Source organism: Ostrea edulis, chromosome 3 (genome assembly GCF_947568905.1).
Source record: "Ostrea edulis chromosome 3, xbOstEdul1.1, whole genome shotgun sequence".
Taxonomy (NCBI): domain Eukaryota; kingdom Metazoa; phylum Mollusca; class Bivalvia; order Ostreida; family Ostreidae; genus Ostrea; species Ostrea edulis.
In genome coordinates this window covers 32048113-32073385 of record NC_079166.1, presented here as the reverse complement: position 1 = coordinate 32073385, position 25273 = coordinate 32048113, and the positions used below count along the sequence as shown (strand labels likewise).

The following is a 25273-nucleotide window of genomic DNA, read 5'->3' as shown; positions in this document are numbered from 1 at the left end:
ATATGGTCTTAACATCAGGAATCTATCCAGAAAAATGGTTAGAAGGTTATACAACACCCATCTTTAAATCGGATAATCCAAAGCTCCCCCAAAACTATAGAGGAATAACTATAACTAACAGCATAGCGAAACTTTTTAATATCATTTTAAACGACAGGCTTGATACATTCTTAACTGAAACCAAAATAATACACGAGAGTCAAATAGGATTTTCAAAAAAATCCAGGACATCAGACCATTTATTTGTAGTTAAATGTTTAATTGACAAATACATTAACACTGGCAATAAACGACTCTATGCATGTTTTGTAGACTTTCATAAGGCATTTGATACCGTCATTCACGACGGCATTAAACTAAAACTCCTACAATTAAATATCAATGGTTTATTCTACAACATATTATGTAGTATGTATAGGCACAACAATATTTTCATAAAAGTAGGGAACAAGTTAACCCTGCCATATACACCAGAGATAGGAGTTCGACAAGGTGATGTCTTAAGCCCAAATATTTTGAAAATATTTTTGAACGATTTTTCTAAATTACTGGATGAAGAAACAATTGGCTCTGTCAATCTTTCTGGAAAGAAAATCACCTCTCTTCTATATGCGGACGATCTTGTACTGCTTTCAGAAAACCAAAATGGACTACAAAACAAACTAAACTTACTTGAAAAATATTGCAAAGATTGGTGCTTAGAAATTAATACCAATAAGACAAAAGTAGTCATTTTTAATAAAAGCGGACACCTAATTAAAGAAAATTTTGTGTTTGGTAACATATGTATTGAATGTACTAACAAATATAAATATCTAGGAGTAATATTATCCTCCTGTGGTTCATTCAAGGAAGCAAAATCTAACCTATACAATAAAGCTCTTAAGGCCTCATTCAAACTTTATAAAGACATCAAATCTATCGATCCATCAATTAAAACATTTTTGCATCTTTTTGACCATATGGTAAAACCCATCGCCTTGTATGGCTGCGAGATATGGGGAACACTTTCAACACGCATGCTGGAAAAAGACAGAGATTTATATGATATCTTTAAAAATTGGGAGGTAGAAAACCTGAATATTAAGTTTTGTAAACATCTACTGGGTGCCGGTAAAAGAAGTACTAATATTGCAATAATCTCTGAATTGGGTAGATATCCTATGTTCTGCTCTATAATCCAAAGTATTTTACTATATTGGCATAGACTTGAGAATTGCCCAGAAGCATCCCTGTTATACAGTGCTTATACAGAGAATATCAATCTGAATTCATATAATATAAATTGTTGGTACAAAAACGTTAATTATTTTAAGGAAAAAATGAGCATTTTGGTACCCAATTGTAAAAATCTCAAATTCTTATTTTTCAAAAAACAAATGAAGAATCAGGTACGGAAACAATTTTTACTTTACTGGTCAAAACGACGTGAAGAGGGTCAGAAATCAGGAAAACTCACAACATATTTTTCGTATAAAGAAAACTTTACTATGGAAAGTTATATATTTTTAGAATCCCTAGAATTAAGAAAAACTCTACGTAGATTTCGAATTAGTGCACATGACCTTCGAATTGAAAGAGGAAGATATGAATTTACAAAATCCAATTCTGGCCAGAAGATTTCTTTAGAAAGAAACAAAAGAATATGTGAATTATGTAACTTTAATTGTGTTGAAGATGAATTTCATTTCCTTACTGATTGTCCATTCTATGTTGAAGAGAGAAATATGTTTTTTAATGGTATATACAAGCTCAACAAAAATTTTATCTATCTAACAAATAAGGACAAATTTATTTGGTTGATGATTAATGAAGACAAACCAGTAATTGTCAAATTGAGTGAATATTTAGTGCAAACTTTCAGAAAAAGAAGTGATGCTTTAAAACTGCAAAAATCATTATCTATATGCCCCCCCCCCCCTTTCCGAACAAGATCCTCCCCCCCCCCCCCCCCCCGATAACTTGCTGGCTTGAATAGATGTATAATGTATTGTAAAGGTCGCCACCCCAACCCATTAAAAAAAAATAAAAAATGATAATAATAATAAAACAAGAATAAAAGACTTTACACGGAAATAACAAGTCTAATCTTGCTTATCTGTGCGCTGAATTTTGTTTTCAAATGTATACTTCCGGTTTGACTTTGAACCTTTTTGGTCTTGCTCTTTGAACAAAGTTACTAGTTACTAACAGTAACAATAAGCGAATATCACGCGATTTTGTAAAGTACAAAGCACAGGTTTTGTTATAAGTTGCGTGTTATGATATTTGAAAATAGAACAATATAAGACTTTATGTAAATAAACACTTCTCAAATCAAAAATTTCATTGGTAACATGATTTGTTTACATGTCATGTGTGACGCGTAAGCATGTGATCCACTTATATGTGAATGAGGTTTCTGAAAACGAGGGGAATTTCTTCCCGATGTCTGTTCACTTGCCTGAGGATGTCAGGTCCGTATCGTGCTCGGTATGCTATTCTCTTTGTGCTGTTCTGCGCTAGTACTATTATTATATACTCCCTGGGAGCCGTGGCTGACAAGATTTCGGACGTGCATGTGTATATGCAAAGATATGTTGACTGTGAATCGGATGGTCACTTGCAGTTTAAACTTCTGAAACACGTTGGCTTTGATACACGATTGTCAGATGACCCTGAAGTGTGCATGAATGTGGTAAGATTTTAACTGTTGTAAAGATATAGAACTTTATTCTATGATGAATTTAATGATACTGTTAATCTATGATGGAAAATACGGTTATTTTAAGGTTTATCTCTGTGTTATTGTTATAATTATTAACTTGCAACATTTATGCATTTCTATTGTGTATCTTTTCATGTATTTTTTTCCTTTATTTCTTAACACTATGCTCCTATTTTCTTGTCTTTTAAAAAGAAATTATTATCTTTATGTACTGTATTTAAGTTTTGTGTTTAACAGTTTAAGGTGGCATATAGGCCTGATGGGCTGGGTTTTAAAATGCCTGTGAACATAATGTACACACCACAGGGGTTAAGCCCGTTTTGATGGGAAAACTCCTCGTAACCTTTATTTATGGTTACGAGGAGTTTTAGTGTACACTTGCCACTATAAATACATCAATTACTTACTTACTTACTTATTATTTAGGTTGTCAAAATCTGATGCAAAGAAGAATTTTGATTTTATTTGGAAATCTGACAGCACACTCCTACATAATTTAATCTTAGAACATGTAGAAAGTTATGCATCTTCACCAGCCAAGAGTTTTCGGTCCACTCTACACCAGGAGTGGAGTGGACCGAAAACCCTTGGCGAGCAAAGAATAAAGTTATGGAATGATTTAGAAATGCACATTTCTCTCTCTCTCTCTCTCTCTCTCTCACATTTCTCTCTCTCTCTCTCTCTCTCTCTCTCTCTCTCTCTCTCTCTCTGTGCCATATTTTTAAACCTCACAAAGATAATTATGATTATCAAATGAAATTATTTTAATACACATAATACATGTACATTTACAGACTCAGCTGATCACCAGTAAAGGTTACCCTTGTGAAGAACACAGAGTTACAACAGAAGATGGTTATATTCTGGGAGTTCAGAGGATCCCCCGGGGAAGGAAGAAATATCCTATTGTGTCTACCAGACCAGTGGTGTTCCTCCAGCATGGTCTGCTAGCCTCTGCCACAAACTGGGTCACCAACTTGGCTAATGAAAGTTTTGGTAAAAAGAATATCTAAATCAAATTTTGATCTTAGACAGACTTATAAAAATCATTGAGAATAACTTTTTTCTAAACCTAAATTGGTGATGTAGTACATGTTCTGCAAAAAGTATGGGATTTTCATAACTACCTATTATGAAATAATTATTTTTATCCTACTTGTAGCATTTCGATGTTAACAGTTTTAGTAAATTGATCCATACAGTTAAATGTAAGTGGATGAACTGAAATTTACATGTGATTTTGAATAATGTGTAATAAGTGTACTTTGAATTACTTCCTTATGGAATTATTTTTTCATTAGTATCATTTTGAAAAGTGTCCATATTTGAATACTTTGTTGTTCTCAGTGATTGCAATGAGAAAACTAGTTAACAATTTGAATAGAAAATATACAATAGTACTGGTATTCTTGTAATTGAAAAGACAGGATAAAAAACTTTGTCACGTCATTCTTACAGGTTAAAATCTTACCAAGAAATCACCCACGAAAACCACGGAAACAGAAAAACCAAAATTTACATGACAGCTTCCTTATATCAAGTTTGTTTAAAATTTGACCCCAGGGGCATGGGTGAGAAATTAACTGTTTTATAAAGGGACTTGCTGAAGAGCAAAATAAAAAAAAAAATATCCATTTCTCGGGGACCACCAGGATACAATTCGGCAAGTTTTTAATGCAAGCTTGCTTGTGTAGCTTTAAGTTTGTTGAGTCTATCTGGGGCCAAGGCAGGCGATGTACATATTGTATAATTATTATTAACATTTTATTGGTCAATATAATTTTCACTAGATCCAGAGGGTTTTTCTGTTTTCCAAAGGTGGGGATGGGGAAATACAGCCAGAGAAGTTGACTTCACCTTGAAATTATTGGGCCAAAAGAAAGAGAAATGAAAAAGACATTTTGGGTACTTCTGCTGAAACCTCAAATCTGCCCCCCACGCCCCACATTCATACTTGCATATATACACATGCGCACACAGTGACACACACACAGGCATAGATGGCCGAGTGGTCTAGCATGCTGATCCCATGCTGCCAGGAGATTTAGTTCTGCAAATCATATTAATGAAATCTTACATTTTTTGTAGGGTAACATGTGAAATTGTCATCCTCGAAAAACCATTTCGCCGAGGTCAACAATGGTTTTTCGTGGGTTGACAATTTCTCTACAAAATATGTAATATTTTTTGGTTATACTGAATGTTTAAACAGTACGCGCAAACATTCTGTGCACTTAACAAATTTTATACTGTTACCCGTTGTCATGTATTGTCAACTGTTGCTATGTACTGTTACCCGGAGGGTGTGGTTTATGCATGCAGATGAGTAATAATACTTGTAACAAATGTTTCTGAACACCAATGAAATTCATCTGATTCACATGTTGTCTTAATTTGTTTTAGTCTTTTGTAATATTTGTACCCCCACCCCTTCAAAGATGAAGGGCATTATATTGCTTTGTACCTGTCATGATAATTTATATGTGGGTTGGTTATAAGTAGAGGAGGACCCTATTTGATTTTGAGGTCACATATGGTCAAAGGTCAAGGGTCAATCCTTTCTGGACATAGGAAGACACTGTCTACTCTTGAGAACCCTTTCCTTAACAGACATCAAACTTGGTACACTTATACATTTTAAGGACTTAGGAGTAGATGACCCCCTATATGTGACCTTATGGTCACATGGTCTAGGGTCAATCCACTCTGGACATAGAAAGATACTGTCAACCCTTTGCTTGACAGACATCAAACTTGGTACACTAGTACATCATAAGGAATAGATGACCCCTACTAATTTTGGGTTCACATGGTCGAGGGTCAAACTGGACATAGTAATACATTGTCTCCTATATTTTAAGAATCATTTGCCTGATTGACATCAAACTTGGCACACTGGTACATCATAATGAGTAGATTACTCCATTCAGGCATGTGGCATGGTTTTTCAATGGCAGTTACCCAATATATTTTTATCTGTATATATAAAAAACAGAAAATATACATTGTTAAAAATTCTGTGTTCCTGTATTTTTTCTGTGGGGCATTTATCATTTTGGTCCTGGCATAGATAATTTACACCTAAATTTGGAAGTGGATGGATTGAGCATTCTCATAACACAGACCCATTAATTGTCTTAGCTAAAGGGTCCAGTGGAAAAAAATTCTTACTAGATGTCTTTTCTACAACTCATCCTGTGGAGAAGAGAAATGAGATTACGAGATATATTATTCAAGTTCATGCACTGTATGCCTACAAGGCTGTTTTACTTTGGTTTTGAGCATGTATACACACATATTTGCAAACTTAAAGAATTTATATTTATCTACTTCATAATTAACATCACTTTCAGTTTTGAGAATATGCACCTCTGTGAGATCAGTATATAAATGTTTTCAAGAAATGTTCACATTGTGCAGATGAATTTTACCTGGAGGAACACATGGATTGTGCTCATATAAACCAAGTTCAATTTGTGCATTTATTAACATAGTATTTAATATTGATGTAGTAACCAATCTTTCATGCTTGTTGACAGGTTTTCTGTTAGCAGACGCAGGCTTTGATGTGTGGCTCGGGAATTCAAGGGGAAACACGTACTCAAGAAATCATGTTAAGTTGTCTCCTAAAGAAGATGCATTCTGGGAATGGAGGTATCTATGTACCATTTATACAAGTAATATTACATCTGCATTTCTAGGGCCTGCAGCTGAGATACAGTAACCAGTAGTAGAACAATTACGAACATTTAGCGGACATATATGTTGCAGGGTCCAACCAAGGTAACACAAATTGTTGGTCGGAGTTCTTACTCAATTTTTACTGTGTAAGGAAAAAAACCTATAAGTAAAACACAAACTCTCACAACACATAAAACACTCGCACAACATTTATACAGACATTTAGACATTGCACATTTAAACATGCACTACATTAACAGCACATAGAACACAATATTTTAGGTTACGCTGACAATGAAATTAATTACTTATCAATGAAATAAAATTATACAAGTAAGTGTAAATCTTACCAGGACTTCAGTAATATAATATAACATGAAGTTTTAAATTATACTTCTCAATGTCTCTGGAGTGACCGTGAAGGTTGCACATGAGTAATATTGCATGGGATAAATGAAATGTCTTTTTATATGAGTGAAGTTAGTATGAATATTAATTACTCGTTTGTCATTTAGTTGAAAGGTCGACATACACCACGTGACTAAACAAACTAACAATCATTCATTCATACTATCGTACACCCTCGTATTCGATTGGCAATGCGCGCCAATAGTATCTAGAAATACCGCTCGCTGCAACACGCTTATAAATTACAACTGTGACATATACAATTCATTTTCTCTTTGTGACCTTTTGACCTCAAACTGTTTTTCTCTGAGCATTGTTCACTTATATTTAATTACAATGTACAGATATGAAGTTTCCACAGAAAGACTCGCATAACACAGAACCATTTGATTAGGAGTTTTTCCACCGAGTTATCCGCGTCTCTCATCCTGTGAAGTGGAGAGAGGTGGATTGTAATCCTTTGTTTTACCATTAAAACAGTTCCTCCTTATCTGTAATAAATAATTTGCACGTGAATCAGTGTTGCAAAACTAATATTCACCAAATACTTTCAGTTGGGATGAAATGGCAAAGTATGATACACCGGCTGTTCTTGAGTACATCCTAAAGAAGACAGGAAAACAACAGCTCTACTACATAGGCCATTCTCAGGGAACACTGCAAGCATTCACTGCTTTCTCACAAAATCCAGCACTTGCTAAAAAGGTTTGTAACTCTTTGATTTTCAGAAGTGCATTAATTGATATGTAGTGATCAGAGGGATTCAGTCACTGGTGGCCAGTCAGCTCAGTTGGTAAAGCACCTGACTAGAGATTCAGGGGGCCCGGGTTCGAATCCCGGTCTGGTCCGTTGCATTTTCTCCCACCCTGTTACATTTGGTGCTGTAGACCAGCCCCTGGAACTTACAGGTGAAAATGCCTGCCAGGGTATAAAGACCCTAGGTTGATGTCTTCAAGTGTGAAGACGTTCAGGGAAGGAGGAATGTAGCGGTCAGACCATCGTCGGAAATCCACGGTTGATTACGCTTCATTCCTCTCTCCATCACCCGTGGGTCCATTCATTCCTACTCTCTCATTCTAATGATTAAACATTTAAAAATATCGTCCAATCAAAGTAATCATTATAGTGACGGAACTCTTCTGTTTTTAAAGGTAGCATTAACTTAACTTTGCTATCACAACAAATGGATACTGAAATTGGGCTGAAAGCGTCTTGTTGATAAGGACAAATTCACTCAGGGTGTACGATGAGTGCACAATCAAATTGCCTCATTAATTATTCATGAGAACGAGCAAGTAGGAATGAATGGACCCACGGGTGATGGAGAGAGGAACAAAGTGTAATCAACCGTGGGTTTCTGACGATATGGTCAGACAGGTTCAATCACTGGTGGCCAGATATCTCGGTTGGTAGAACACCTGACTGAGATTCAGTGGGCTCATGTTCGAATCCTATTTTGGTCCTTGCATTTTTTCCTAGGCCTCCCTGTTACATATTATTAAATAGAAATTCATTGGATTGATGACTATTTTACATCATCAGGTCAAGCAGTTCTTTGCCATGGGACCTGTGGCAACCATAGCACACATTGAGAGTCCAATCAAATATCTAGCCATATTTACAGATGAGGTATGATGTCACATTAACACTTGCAGCTATGGATCTATGAATGCTTTATCACAGCTAACATTTTGACTTACTATTAATTTTGTTTAAGCAGTAAAGTACTGTACCTCAAAACTTATTCAGTTTGTGTTTTGCCTGAAGACTGAATCAGTGTAGTCTGTATTTATTTTTTCAGCTTTTGTATGGTTTGCTTGGGCGCCGAGATTTCCTTCCAAATGATTGGATATTCAAGGTACTGGGGAGCACGCTTTGTAAGGAGAAAATCACAAGCATCATATGTACCAATGTCATTTTCCTGCTGGCAGGATATGACACCAGCAACCTTAATACAGTAAGCCTCAGTTTAATATGTCTTCATTGTGAATATTGACAACAGTTCAATACAGTTCTGTTTTCTGTATTTGAATTCCCAGAATTTTTAAAAAAAATTATTTATTTCCTCTCAAAATCCAGACACGCCTTCCTGTGTACATATCGCATGCCCCAGCAGGAACTTCTATGCAAGATATGGTCCACTTCGCACAGGTAATTCATCCTCTTGAGGAAATTATAACGAGTCTCATTATTTTGATAGTCTTACTGAAGGATATATTACTTTACATGCAGATGTCCAGGAGTGGGCTTTTCCAGGCTTATGACTGGGGGTCACCTGATAAAAACAGGATTCATTATCACCAGGTCAGTATCTCAAAGCATGACTTGAATATCATACTCAAAATGTACTGAGACTAGATACAATGTGTCCTACAAATTGTCATTTATACCGAGGTCTAGTCATTTATGTATGAAAATTTATCAGAGGTTGGTTGTGTTTCAATACATCCTGAAGTCAGAGTCCTACATTGTGAATCCATTTCCTATGTGATCTAAATAATGAATTCATTTCCTAACAGATTTCTGTAACATGAAAGTGTATGTATAAGTGAATTAGACCTTCAATAGCAATGTGAAAACATAATTGTACAATGTAGGTATGTTTAAAAAAAAACGACACTGCAACGTCACATATTTTTTACCTCCCAGCTTCAGCTGATGATATCGTAATATACCACTGTCTTATTAGCCAATGAGAATGATAGTCAGTCTAGTTATTACATATGAAATAAGGTTACTTACCACCACCAGCCAATCAGAATTCATCATTTTAGTTACATAGGAGATACGGAATGGTATGGTAAATGGAGAAGAGGTGGTATATTTTCATGTCACAAAGGTCCTCCCTGTGACGGCACTGGTTTCATAACGTCAATAAGCCCGTGGTACTACAGTATTTATAAATCTACATATATACATGGACACGTTCACAAGTATATGAAATTCACAATCCAAATCGCATGCTTTCACCTTCACTGTTAAACTCGATCTCCCCTTTCTCACGAGGTACCTCCTAATTTAATCTACTCGCACAAGACCTTTTCTCAAGCAAAATATATAGATTTATCAACTCTTACTATCATCTCTTAAACTTCGATCATTCAACAGAAACAGAAAGCATTCAAACCAATTAACTCAGACACCCTGACATTCACTCTCCTCTCAAACTCGCACAACACTCCTGGGAAACGGCTAAGCAACCAGCGCCTTGCACTCGTTACTTCAGACACACACACAATCTCTCTATTTCACGATAAGTGACAAAGAGATATAGCTTTGTTACATTCACAATGATTATTTACATTGCTTTATATTATCCCTATATATCTCTTTGCAGGCCACGCCCCCTGTATATAATGTATCTACAATGACCACTCCCACAGTGCTATACTGGGCCAAGAATGATTGGCTGGCTGATCCCAAGGTAACAGTAGAACTATTTCTGTCACCTCCTTTTATTGTCTCTTGTGAAGCAAAATGATACAGAGGGATTACTTTGTCCACTGTCTGTCTGTCACATCTTAGAACTTTGTAACTGTAGGAGGTAGCTTTGATATATAGCATGTGTATTTCCTGCATGATGGTCATTTAATGTACAGTGTATATATCATATTTGATGACGACATGTTCCTTGGAATACTGTAATTATTGTATTCACATGAAAAATCAAAATTTGATTTTTTAGCCCAAGATTGCAGTATTCAAACTTTTAAATCATGATTTTATTAGCTGCACGATATATTACTAGAACCTGTCTGTATTCAGTGTTCCCATTCTGTCTGATGAGATCTCATTGCTTTTATTTACTAAAATTTCTTTACTGAATACTCTTTTTAGGATGTCGCAAATCTGCAGCAGAAAATAGTCAACTTAAAAGGCAGTTTTGAATTGAAGTCCTGGAATCACCTAGATTTTATCTGGGGTGTTGATGCAGCCACTCTCGTCTACAAACCCATTATAAATCTAATCATTAAAGATCTCTACAGCTGATACAAATACATTTAAAGAAACAAATTTGAATTTTGAAAATACATCTAACTATTCTAATTAATAATTTCATTTTACAAATGACATTACATACTCAACATCTTTTTAAAATGCTTTGTATTATTCATGTAATAACGTATTATAACGTGAATGTTTGCCACAGGTATTTATGGGTTATATTCTGTAAAAACCTGTAAACAGTTGTAAAAAGATATTAAAAATAAAAATGTCTAAAAGCTATCGTATAATCAAATACGGATCTGATTTATTTTGACACCTCGCGTACATATTTTGTATAATAATGTTAAATTCAATATATATGCAGCAATCTTTGTTGTACTGATGTAATGAGCAGGTGCTCTAATGCAAAATATTTTTCACTGACAGAGATCTGGATGGTGTGTGTGAATCACGTTTCTCATGATATTCTATAAAAGCGTGTGTTCAATTTCTGAGCGTATTACAGTGTACATTAACCTTATACTACCAGCAAATACGTGTATTTTGTTTGCTATCTAACTACATGATCTAATTTTTGTACATCAAATGTTGGGTAGAAGAACATAGTTTAATATGATTTATAGGTTTTTTCCTTTATATTATACATGTAGTATAAAAGGATTGGGAAAAAAAACAACTAACAATAAAATTTTAAAATACAGAATACTTTTTATATCGATGCTTTGTAGACATTCATGATGTAGACAAACAAACGATTCGTAAAGGAGGTTGACATGATATATTGAAACAAGCACTGCCTGTGTGTTGTCTACTGGAGTGTAGGTAGACTTGAACATGTGTAAGATCAGAACACATGTTCAACTAAGTTATACATATGTGGACAGCACAGAATTGGGTACTAGATGGATCGTGCGACAGTTGATTTGGACAAAAACCATGGGTTAACTATACAGCTAGTAATTACACATTAAATGTTAGTGATCCAACATATCTTTACTACAGTGTATATCACAGATGAACAATATCACAGACATTGATAACATGGATAACTGAACACATTCACTAGGTTCTCTACAAACTGTCGGAGCTTGGTAGAGACACTTTTCGACTGCAGAATTTGTGTAGAGAGTGAATCAAATCAAGTTGGTTTTGGAATAAAACTAGGTCCCGTGACTGTTGAGACAGATCTGGTTCGCACACTTGAGGAGTCCACTTTTTCCGCAGACGAGGGCAGACGTCGCTTTGTTGGGCCACGCTGGACTTGGCGGGCTCTGGTTCCGAAGCCCAGACACTGTAGAGATTCGGTGATGTATCTCTGGGCTGGGGAAACACATAACAGCACTAACAACTTGGCATCACCACCTGAAGAAAAATTCAGTTTGTTAGTACCTTTCTGAAGTCTTCGAAAAGCTTAAAACAACCAGTTATGGACTAGTCGAGGCCCATTTAATTGGAGTTATACTTCAAAGAAAGTTGGAAATAAGCACTGGTCTTATCAGCCATCATTTATAACATTAAAATTCATCACATTAATTAAATCAAAACAAGTTAAGAGAAAACAATCTGTCTTAATTATCTGAAATAAACACAAAAATAAAAGATTCTGAGAACACAGATGTGGCACATAAGCAGGTATTAATATTTATGGAGTGGGGTGGGGGTGGGTAAAATGGTCTTCTCATGACTGTTGTGTGGTTTGTTGTGTGATGGCTTACCGATGGAGTCCTGCAGGAGATGGGTGAGCCTGGTATTTCTGTACGGTACGTGAGATCTGTGTTCTGCCAGGGCTCCTAACACGTCCGCTAGAGCTGATAAACTCTTGTTGATGTTGGAGGCTTCTCTGAGAGCGGCTCCCTTCACCCCGCTCATACCTTAAAGCATACAAATAAACACTTATTATTACAGTTTTATTTTTATAGAGGGTACCCAGACTCTTACTGTATGACTTTCACTCCATGATTGTGATGTCACACCTGCAGATGAAATAAACAAATACTAGCCAAATAATGGATTTATAAAAATTAAGTCACAAATCTATAACTTGGCTATAAAAAAAACTAAAGTATAAAAATGTCCTTACCCACACATTCACTTCCAGCCAAGTCCACCAGCTGCAGCTTGGTGCGGATGACAGCTCCCATCCCTGGTGTAGAGGCAGCCGACTGCTCAGCACCGGACCACGTGTTGGAAAGGCTGCCAAGATTAGGAACTGATGATGTGGACACTGATCGACCCCTTAAATCACGTTGCACTGTATATAAATAGCAAAAGAAACGGAGGTACATTGTAAATATCCTCAGTGGTATCTTATCATTATCGTTTAAACAGACAGTGTCCCTAGCTTTGTAGATTGCGTGAGACTGAAAACTAGGGTGGCACTCTTATCTGGCACCCAAAACGTAGATATAAAAAGGAGTTACAGTGCATGTAGTACATGCAACAGGACTGTTAATGAGTATGTGAGTGTGTGTACGACACTGAGCAGCAGGATTGTTAATGAGTATGCGAGTGTGTGTACAACACTGAGCAGCAGGACTGTTAATGAGTATGCGAGTGTGTGTACAACACTGAGCTTGTAGACACTCTATAGGCCACATTTGTTGTTTGTTTGATTTGATAATTCATGTGTAGCTTTAATATCAAGAGAGGAAAAACTCCATTGATTTTGGGGGTCAAAAGGTCAAAGTCACTATGGGACTTAATGCATACGAAAAGTTTATAGCAAGATCGTGCTTTGCAGAGCTCGTCTTACGTAAGTTACTGATCACGACCTTTTGACCTGGAATTAAAAGTGAAATCTGGATCGATCCTCAACAGTGTCCATCTCACTGTTCTCTGTGCCACCACACACTCAATCACATCTCCAGCATCTCACTGTTCTCTGTGCAACCACACACTCAATCACATCTCCAGCATCTCACTGTTCTCTGTGCCACCACACACTCAATCACATCTCCAGCATCTCACTGTTCTCTGTGCAACCACACACTCGATCACATCTCCAGCATCTCACTGTTCTCTGTGCAACCACACACTCAATCACATCTCCAGCATCTCACTGTTCTCTGTGCAACCACACACTCGATCACATCTCCAGCATCTCTGTCATGAAGGGATAAATACTTGTTGTGACATGTTCATTCTAATAAAGTTAACGAAAATAATATCTCAAACAGTATTGTTAGCAGAAATAAAAATGCAATTATTTTGAAATGTGCCCTAATATGGTCACATTTATATAATTCACAAAGTGACGGTCTTACCATATGTTACACACTCTTAAATGCTGTCAGTTAAATAATCTTTTTTTTTTTTTTTTTTTACATATATAAAATAGTAATGAACAAAAGAAAAGATAAACATTTATATTCTAAGTCAGATTGCTTTATACTTTATTATCACACTGGCAAAATGGGTGGTTTGGGTATAATGTACATATGAGAACCAAATACAACCCTCCACTGTTTAGATGTTTACTGGGGATCAGATGGTGAATATATACAAGTACTAATACAGTTGCACAAGTATATGAGAGCTGAAGATTTTATACAGGTTTTATGTATTTCAGATAGAGGTTAGTTTTTAAAAATCATAATCTTCTCTTCAATAAATGTCCAGAGAGGACCTTCATAAAAAAAATAATTGCAAACACACAACAATATTAAAAGCTTTCAATTTTGACAATACATGAGGATATGAACTGTGGCGCTTCATGCTGGCTTACCTCATGAAGTGCATTAATTATATTTACATGTATACTTTCATTTCTGTCCAATTCCAGTCATTGAAATAGACATATTATATTCATTAAGATTTGTATGTGTATTGCTTACAACTGTAACACATTCATGAGGAAATGGCTATCATTACAATTTGTAAAGATATCAAAGGCAAACACAAGAACTATAGATAAAAGATGTGAATTGTATTTTCTAGGGATGACAATTGCTTAAAATTTTGTAATTGGTTAGTCATAAATTAATTCCTTTGATCAAATAACTGTTCAATTGTTACAAAACTATTCTGAAGATGAGTACCTGCTTCAAAATTCTACATTTTAATTTTTAGTTCTCTTTAATATCACTACTGGCATACACATGATAACACAATTAGATGAATGCAGCTGTAATAATGAGTATGTAATCATATGTGAACAAATAAAAAAAACAACAACATGCAAATAGGAATGTTTAACAATTCAAAACTTTCAGTTTTTGTAATGTCATATGCCAGAATGTTTTATCATATCTACTACGTATTTAATTTCTTTGATATCAGTATCAGGCTTCAAATTTTTATTTTAAAAAAAACCCAATTTGGTCTACAACAGATGAAGACAAATGGCTTCAAAATTTGTTTAGGAGAATTCCTGCAGTGGAGAAAATCTTATGGCACTGAACCTTTCACAGTCAGCTCCACAGCGGACATTTCGCAACCTTCCTCAATCTTGTCTCCTCGTTTACATATTTCCAGACATTGATTATGAATGTAAAAGTTATGCTCACTAGTGTGGAGTTTGTAAATTGTTATCCAAACACTGTGCCCCTCTGACCTGTTATTTAATATACATGATTGGGAACTTTGGAGGAGGTATGAAGACATGCTGGACGATAATTAATGTGAGTTTACTTTAAAGATCATCAAGTCCGATCAATCATTGAATCAATTTTCAAAACGTCATCTAGACCTTGGAATATATGTAACCCCCCCCCCCCCCCCCCCCACCTTGTTTTTCTTTTTACATACAAAAGTGGGACAATATTTGTTTACTAAACAAGAGGCCCAGGGGCCTTATAGGTCACCTGAGTATCATGTAACAACCTTCCATTATGTTTGAATTAGGTTTGTGTTTAAATATAAGAATTTTACTTTTGGATGGAAGAAACATTGAATAGCTATGTGGTCATGAAGTACATGTGTCATTTTTATGTTCAATCAATAATCCTTTTTAAAAAACCTAGGTCTGAGACATCATAAAGAAAAGGGTTATTTACTCCTTAGATAAAACCAATATAAGAAGATTTTCAAAGAATTTCTACATTTTCACTATATGACCAATAGAGCCCCACCCTAACATAAGAACCCCTGCCCCAGGGGCCATGAATTTCACAATTTTGGTAGAGGGCTCAACGCTCATTATAATTATGCCCACAGTTTGGCTTCTTGATGTTCAGGAGTAAAGAAGAAGATTTTTTAAAATTACACTCATTTTGATGATTTTTGCCCCACCCCTCAGGCCCCAGGGGGGCAGGGACCACAAATTTCAAAATTTTTGTTCCCTTCCACCCACAGATGCTATATGCCAAAATTGGTTGAAATTGGTTCAGGGGTTTCAGAGAAGAAGCTGAAAATGTTCAAATGTTAACGCACGACGAAGGACGAAAACAGAAATGAAGATTTTCAAAGAAATATTGCATTTTCACTATATAATCAATCAGCCCCGCCTTTGCACCAGAACCCCTGACCCAGGGGCCATAAATTTCAGTTTTGAAAGAAGCATCCTTGATCATCATTATCATACTATTAGTTTGTCTACTTAATACCCAGCAGCAGAGGAGAAGATTTTCAAAGAAATAATGCATTTTCACTATATGACTTATAGAGCCCCACCCTAGCACCAGAACCCCTGATCCAGGGGCCATGAATTTCACAATTTTTAAAGAGGCATCCTTGCTCATCATTACCATGCTATTAGTTTGTCTACTTAATACCCAGAGACAAAGAAGATTTTCAAAGAATTTCTACATTTTCACTATATGACCAATAGAGCCCCACCCAACACACCAGAACCCCTGATCCAGGGGCCATGAATTTCACAATTTTTAAAGAGGCATCCTTGCTCATCATTACCATGCTATTAGTTTGTCTACTTAATACCCAGAGACAGAGAAGAAGATTTTCAAAGAATTTCTACATTTTCACTATATGACCAATAGAGCCCCACCCTAACACAAGAACCCCTGCCCCAGGGGCCATGAATTTCACAATTTTGGTAGAGGGCTCAACGCTCATTATAATTATGCCCACAGTTTGGCTTCTTGATGTCCAGGAGTAAAGAAGAAGATTTTTTAAAATTACACTCATTTTGATGGTTTTTGCCCCACCCCTCAGGCCCCAGGGGGGCAGGGACCACGAATTTCACAATTTTTGTTCCCCCTCCACCCACAGATGCTATATGCCAAAATTGGTTGAAATTGGTTCAGGGGTTTCAAAGAAGAAGCTGAAAATGTTCAAATGTTAACGCACGACGCACGACGAACGACAACGGACAAAAACAGATAGCAATAGGTCACCTAAAAACAAATACAGTGGAATCATTTGAATTCGTGGGGGCCAATGTTCATGGTAAGCAAAATTTTGCTGGTTTGTGGACATATGGGTAAGAGTGACCCACGAAATCCTTGAACATCAATCCCCCACGAACAATGTAGATTCCAAAGGAACCTGATTAATCAGTAACAAGTTTTCTAACCGGTTAGCATTTTTTCAACTTGTTCATTCCAGAATATTTATTGCACAATAAAAGAAGAAGGAAAACTAAAACAAACAAGGAACAAATGAGATTCAGCAAATGCCTCAGAAGAATACTGAAATCAAACAGGCAAGGAGAACCACAGTGACTATGTAAACAAACAGGATTTTAACTTGGACCAACTTACTAATCGGGACATTTGGAGGAAGAGTGAAGAACTTGATATTTTTTGTCCTTGACCTCGGTGAATTAGGTGAACTCACTGACAAAGTAAGATGCAGGTCAAAGTAAAGATTTACTGACAAATTGTAAGTCGATCAATGCAAATAAAAAGGTCACTATAAAAATGTTCAGAACAATTCCTAAACACAAGAGTTAACAAGACAAAACTGTGTAAATTCCTGAAATAACAACTGGGTGTGTATTTCCATCATGTCAATATCTTTTGCTAACAAAGCAACTGATTTGTGAGAAATATTTAGTATACATAAAAAATTGTCTTGTTCCGTATTTCAACATTTGCAGCAATATATAATATTACCCTAATTCAGTTGTAGATCTATATATAACGTAGACCTGTAAATTGCATCCACAACACAAAATTTTAATATTTAACCATTCTGATCACAATTCATACAAAAAGTATTGTAAAGGAAATTTCTAGAGATATGCATTCAATGGACTGAAAGTCATAAATATTTGAAAATCTATAAAATTATTATCACTACACTGAACCACACAAGTTCACATATTTAAAGTTACAAATATAATGATGATTCACATCGATATACATCTAAGACATCACACAAAAAAGATAAAGCAGATCGAGTTGATTATGCATACTCACAGTCTTGAGATGATCCAGAGGCAGTCCTGGAAAAGAAACTTGGAGCCTGGGAAATAACAGTCAGGGTCACCACCAGGTGTGAACGACTGGAGTGTTCATGAACCATGGTGGCCGACTCTCTCCTGGTTCTCAGGCCATGCTGGACGAGACACATGACATCATAAACAGTGTCCACTTGCCTGTGAACATAAAAAAATAAAGTTTTAATCTATCAAATCAAACATGAATTACGGAACAAGACTGTCTTGGTAAAGCTTTGTTTTAGATTGAAAAGGGCCTGGAGGTTATAAAACTTTTACCATACTCATACTCAAACTCAGCCATGTTTGTTTAGAGTACAACTCTAAGCAAGCATCGAAACATACTCGAAAAATCTTGAGCAAGTACTCCATTTGAGTATGAGAATGACTTTATATAAGTTTTATAACCTTTGCTTTTGAGTTTAGTATGAAAACATGCTCAAGAAAGTTTTATAACTTCAGGGCCTTGTCCCCTCAGGATAATTTCCCCATCTCAAACTCACTCGCACTAGGACTGTCTGTCTGTTTATCACACCCTATAATTTTGTAACTGTGAGATAAAGAACAATCAAGACATTTGACGTGTGCATTCAATATAATACATACATTGTACTGTCTTCAATAATGCTGCTGAGGAGAGTCCGTACACCCACCTGTCACACCCAAGAACTTTGTAATTGTTAGAGATACATGTACTAGGACAGCTGGGATGTATACTATGTCAGGGTCAATCTATATCGAGTTTAATGATGCCATCACAAGCAACATGTGTTCCTTGATTTGGTACAACAAAGTTAGACAACTTATCAAATCTTGACAAATAGGCACAAAATCTTTCATGTCAGAGGACAGTATGACTTTCCTAAATCATGAAACTTTGAACCCATGAAGTGATTTCACAGCGATAGTTTTACGTAATGACAGACAGTTAATATCATGGAGACAGTCACTTAAAACTGTGAATTAAACTATACAAAGAGCATGATCATCCGCCGATGTCTTGAAACTGTGACTCGGAAATATTTGCTCCGTTTTGTAATGTGGAATTATTAAAGCCACGGGCACCAAATTTCATGGATTGAGAACCCCGTAAGTTGAAAGAACTTGTGTTGAAACCTATCACAATAACATGCCCTTATACAATAAGATATGTTCAAATCAAATCATGGATTGTCAAGATTCCATAGCTTGGTTAGGATGTAATTTTGTGTTATGAATTCTACAGTCAAGCATCATTTCAACTGTACACATGTGCATGTAATTTGTTCATGAAATTTTGTTGAGGTACAACAAAAACCACTGAAAATATAAGCAACCACAAAATATAATGACTCTGCAGTATCTTTGCCTCCCTACCATTTAAGTCCAGCCCCTCCTACTCCAGCCAGTTATAGGTTCTGCGACGATACATTTATTATCTTCTGAATCTAATTTTGTTATCTTTTATCTTTATCTTGTTTCACCTTTTAAATATTTTAATGTAAATATTATCACTGCTGAAACCACTCACCTGGAAATATAAGGAGAGTAGGGACTTCTGAACCCTGGGCTCTTCCTTGTTGGAGTACAACCCTTTCCTACCCAACCGTTAGGTAACTTTAACACACTTGAAGCTTTCTAGCCTTTCTTCAAGGAGATCAACCCTTCCCTACCCAACCCCTCCCTAACTTTAACACTCTCTCTAGCCTTCCTTGTAGGAGAACAACCCTTCCCTATACACAACCCTAGGTAACTTTAAACACTCTCTCTAGCCTTCCTTGTAGGAGTACAACCCCTCCCTAACTTTAAACACTCTCTCTAGCCTTCCTTGTAGGAGTACAACCCCTCCCTTACTTTAAACACTCTCTCTAGCCTTACTTGGATGACAGAGTAGGAACACTGACAGAGCCATCCGTGCTGGTGTTGATGTCATGTTTAATACTGGGGTCATTGCTCAGAAGATCTCGAATGTCATTGTTGTAAATCTCGAGAACAGAGACCTCTACTTTGTGTGTGCCAGACTGCTTCTCCGTTATTAACCTATCAATAAAAAATAAATACCCATTAAATCTATAAATACCATACACATTACTGTAAAATCCAAGTGACATGGTACGGTGGAGCCAAGTGAACTCAGCTATGACCTAGAAGAGTCCAAGAAACAAGGGTTTGAATTGAAAAAGATTAATCTAAATTGAGTTATCTTTCCATTACCTACACTTGGACAATAGAAAAGCATCTAGTGTAAAAGTACATGTCAATTTTCTTCTGTTAAATGTACCAAGTTTGATTTCTGTCAGACAAAGAGTTCTAAAGATATTGAATGTACAGTATATTCTTATGTCCAGTTTAACCCTTGACCTTTGTCCATGTTACCTCAAATCCATAATGGCCATCTACTCCTTACAATGTACTATTGTACCAAGTTTGATGTCTGTTAAGCGACAGGTTCTCAAGATATTAAGTGGACATTATTTTCCTATGTCCAGTATGACCCTTATCCTTTGACCATGTGACCTCAAAATCAAGAAGGGTCATCTACTCTTTAAGATATACCAGTGTACCAAATTTGATATCTGTCAAGCAAAGGGTTCTCAAGACATCGAGCGGTCATTATATTCCTACATGTATGTCCAGTTTGACCTTTGACCTTTAACAATGTGATTTCAAAATCAATAGGGGTCATCTACTCCTCACAATGTACTATTGTACCAAGTTTAATGTCTATCAAGGAAAGGGTTCTCAAGATATTGAGCAGACAGTATATTCCTATGTCCAGAGTAGATTGACCATTGACCTTTTGACATGAAAATCAATAGGGGTCCTCTTCTACTCATAACCAGCCCACATATGAAATATCATTATATGATCAAGTGAATGGTTCTCAAGATATTGAGCGACAACATGTTGTCTATAGACCAACCAACATACCGATCGACCAATCAACAGGGCAAAGCAATATGGTCCCTCTTTTTTGAAGGGGGACGGAATAAGACACTATTAACCTATAAATACAATTTAGGTACATATTAACTTTTTAAACTTTTAAAAACAATACACCTATCAATCTAAATCTATATAAATTTTGCTAAATTTACAAGTGTAAATAAATATGTTGATAAAGTTTTCACTGTAATATTACCCTGCTGTCAACAAAATACATTGTAATGATACTGCAAAAAATTCAAAATGGGGAAGATAAAATTGCATGCTAAAATCAAAATATAAATACAAGTGGTGTATACATATATAAAAAATCCTATTATAGTACTGACAGACACTGCATGCTTTGTATTACATTTATAATTAACAAAACTAGCATACAGCACAATGACACAGACCTAAACAGTTCTCTTGCTGCCCTTGGTATGACCCCTTCATCTCTGTGGGGATCCCTAGAGGGGTTGTAGTCTTCATTCTTATGGCTCCCTAACATTGTATGAGTCTTCCCACTTCCTGTTTGCCCGTACGCCATAATGCAGATATTGTACCTGTCAAAATGTATATGTGGATGTAGAAATATGTACAAGATTTCCCATGTATAAATTCAATTTATGAAAACATGCACTTTCATTAATATGTACGTGTGTGGAAAGCTTCTATATGTTCTTCTTTTATGAACAAATATTGTACTTCTTTTGCTTTCATAGCCCAGCACAATTGGTGCTCAATGAAAAATTATGACAGTATTAAAACTGGTACTGGTAAAAACTCCATCAATCTTTTATTCTTGCTAAAGTGATCTATGTAGGAACTGTTTTTCAAAACTTTCTCAGAAAAAAATATCAAGTATTAAAAGCTTGAAGCATAGGATCAACAACACAATACATATACTGGGAAATTTTTGTTCATTTTGCTTTCATCCTGAATGAGTGAATTCAAAACTAGGCTAAATCTAAATTTATTCATTACTCTGAAGTAGTAATAATTGGTTTGGGGTAAATTTTAAACAGGACAAAAATGTTTTTCAATTTATTAGAATGCAAATGTCACAGGGCAAAAATTTCCTGAAATACAGTGTGTGGAATTTGTTTTGTTTGCTTGTTGCAAAGTTTAGTCATAATATGAATAATTATACAGTGACTGGTCAGGCCTATGTATGAATAATTATACAGTGACTGGTCAGGCCTTACCCATCCAACAAGGAGGTCAACATGGGCTGCACCTCATCAAAGACTCCATTCTGTGATTCTGTTGGACCAAACACCCTGTAAAACAGCCATAAAAAAAGTTACTAGTGACTTAATGAACAAAACTTTGTATACATGCATGTTCTTAAAATACCTTGCAAGATAAATTTCTTCACTATATACCTTTCATATTCAAATACTTTGTTGTGCTTTGCTGTACGACAACATACATTCTCCTAGAAATGAAAACAGACTAGCTACTGACAATCGACAAAAAATGTAATTGAAGCACATTGGAACTATTAAGATAATTTCAAATGACAGGAAATGCATGAAACAAAATCGGAAATCAAAATTCAGACTCACATCATCCACAAAATGAACCACCACTTCAGAGCGACTCCCTGACCTAAAGGAATATACCAAGTTAATGTAAACACAGAAACATACTGGAAATGTCATTATGTAATTCAAACAATTGCTTTCAAGGGAGATGACTAATAGAGTCAAATTGGATGTAATTTGCACAGAAATTCAATTTACGTCCAAAAATATACAAGACAGGTGTATAAGGCAATTAACAAGAAGAATAAGTATTGAGTATAAACATATTGAAGTATAAATCTTCAATCGGATCAGTAAGACTTACTTTCCTAAGGAGCCGGAGTCCTCATTCCCACAGTCAAACTCCATCAGTGGGCGGATCCTACAGTGCACTCGTATGTTTCCTCTCAGCTCCTGAGAAATGAGAACATTCATAAATATAAGACATTTAACAACATGTCTCACTCTCAACACTTCATAATATGAAGGTGTCAAAATTAACAATTTACAAATGTATATAGCAGACAGTTTCAAAACCCCTCTAAAGGAAAAAAATCTGCTGTATATAAATATTATGTGACTCTAAACCATTCATACACAGTGTTCGAAATTGGTTTAAAACTTGGTATAGACCACAGGTCTATGCCAAAACAAGATGACATAGACCTCATCGAATTGGCATAGACCGCAACATTGAAAAAAAATAACACAAATTTAATACATTTTCATTTATTTCTAATGTACTTAGAAAGCATATTTCCTTTCCATTTCAATATCCTCCTTTCCTCATAACATTTATCAGACATCGGCTGACCATGCAAGGTCCTTTGGGATAACTTTATTGCTTTAAATCTACAAAATCGGCATAGACAATTTGGTATATCTCAGTTACAATTGGCATAGACCAGTGTCATTTAACATAGACTCGGTCTATCGGTCTATGGTTAATTTCGAACACTCATATTGTTTCACCCACCATAAGTATATTGTGAAGTTCCTGTCTCCTCTTCTTCTCCTTGGAATGACGCTCAGTGATCTCTTGTAGAGCTAGCTCCATGCTGGTAACCTGAGACTGGAGAGAGGTCATGCTGGAACTCTGCGATTGGAACACCTGTCTGTGTCGTTGGACAACTTTGGTGGCCTGAGATGTGTACTTTTCAAACTGCTCTGGAATATCTATGGCAATGGATTGGACTGATCTGAGATCATTTTTGATGGTCTGAAAATCAAATGGACATGTCTTATTGCTATATGTAACAGGAAGAGAGAAAATGCAATGGACCAGACCAGGATTTGAACCTGGGCCCCTGAATCTCCAGCCAGGTGCTCTACTAACTGAGCTATCTGGCCATTGGCAATCGAACCCATCTGACTGCCACATTCCTACCTCCTTAAATGTCTCTAAACCTTAAAAACATCAACCCAAGATCTTTATCCCCTGGCAGACATTTTCATCTGTCAGTTCCTGGGGCTGATCTATGGCACCAAATGCAACAGGAAGGGGGAGAACGTAACAAACCAGACCGGGATTTGAACCTGGGTTCTACCAACCGAGCTATCTGGTCACCAGCAATTGAACCCACAGTTATAATCAATATATTTAATGAAAGATATCTATCATAACATTCAGTACATGGAATTTCCTGAATTTTTTTTATATTATGTTTATAAGCATATACCTTTAGCAGTTTTAGGCAAATGAAATAGAGCACTTTAATTCATATATTCACAATTTTGTTCAACCATTATATCATTGTTCAGTAGGATTTGCCTAATATAACTGAAAATACAAATAGAAAATTTTGACAATAATGATTTTAAGAAAGGCAATTAGTTGTGGCAAATACACATATATATGTACCTCCAGTTCTCTTTGTAATTTGAATGCTGTCTCAGAAACATTGCTACGAAAATGCTGCTCTGACTCTACTTGGCCATTAAGTGATGCATTCTCTTGCCTGGCAGTTTGCACTGTTCCGTGTAATTGAGCAAGTTTAAGATACAGCATAGAATTTTCTGTCTCCAGTTGAGCAATTCTTTCATCTTTGGTCTGAAAGAAGAAATATGCATGCACAATATGACTCATTCATTGAACAGTAAATTGATCATAATAACGAGTTGATATAGATATTATATATAGACATTTCAAAGGATCTTCAGGTATTAGCTTAGGCCTAGTATAGTTTTTAAATAGATAAATTTCATTTTTGAAAACATATGAGGACATGAAGTTATGAACTGTAATGCTTCATGTTGGCTTCGTGAAAAGTATGCCAGCGAATGGATTTTTGTATTTACATCAGGTAGATCTACTAAACTTTCATTTCTGTCAGAATATTCACAGCCGTTAAAATTTAGATTCACACGCGCTTTATTCACAGCTGCATCGCATTAATGAGGAAATCACTATCATTACAGTTTGTTAAGATATCAATGGCAAAAGCTCTGGAAATGTAAATATTGTTTAAACAATACCTCTTTACCTCAATACCTGCAGTGCATGTAAAGTTGTAAACATTGCTGATTGTCTGTCAGATACAATCTATGTCAACATACTTACACGTAAATCTTTCTCTTGTCTCTTAACCTTTTCAGCATAAAAGTGTGTTCTATCTATGCCAAGCGGCATAGTTGTCTTCAATTTGACTTTCGTACAGAGTTAATTTTTTTTAGAAAACGCGTCTGAACACAACAAACTTTCGGCTGCTTCTAATCTATGAAAACTCTTGAGGTGTACCGAATGCTATTTCAACTTTC

The 25273-nt window shown here is 35.9% G+C and overlaps 2 protein-coding genes across 3 annotated transcripts; one reads left to right on the top strand and one right to left on the bottom strand.

Annotated features, from left to right (window-relative positions):
* Positions 1-2139: 2139 nt before the first annotated feature.
* Positions 2140-11447, top strand: LOC125675695 (gastric triacylglycerol lipase-like). The gene is made up of 10 exons (XM_048913482.2): positions 2140-2677; positions 3502-3703; positions 6247-6361; positions 7351-7501; positions 8339-8425; positions 8598-8753; positions 8876-8947; positions 9029-9100; positions 10134-10220; positions 10634-11447. Exons 1-10 carry the CDS (start codon positions 2393-2395, stop codon positions 10784-10786), a joined length of 1380 nt encoding a protein of 459 aa, XP_048769439.1. The 5' UTR covers positions 2140-2392; the 3' UTR covers positions 10787-11447.
* Positions 10840-25227, bottom strand: LOC125675694 (kinesin-like protein KIF25). 2 transcript variants are annotated; one of them, XM_048913480.2, is made up of 13 exons: positions 25077-25227; positions 24378-24566; positions 23493-23735; positions 22842-22930; positions 22559-22601; positions 22376-22428; positions 22196-22270; positions 21404-21553; positions 19941-20102; positions 18064-18242; positions 12825-12995; positions 12460-12615; positions 10840-12106 (listed from the first exon to the last, which is right to left on the bottom strand). In XM_048913480.2, the coding sequence occupies exons 1-13, from the start codon at positions 25143-25145 to the stop codon at positions 11883-11885; spliced, it is 1803 nt and encodes a 600-aa protein (XP_048769437.1). In that variant the 5' UTR covers positions 25146-25227; the 3' UTR covers positions 10840-11882. The 2 variants fall into 2 exon arrangements, with proteins under 2 accessions (XP_048769437.1, XP_048769438.2); XM_048913481.2 differs by lacking the exon at positions 10840-12106 and having other exon boundaries at positions 12595-12717; positions 25077-25211.
* Between the last annotated feature and the right edge of the window lie 46 nt (positions 25228-25273).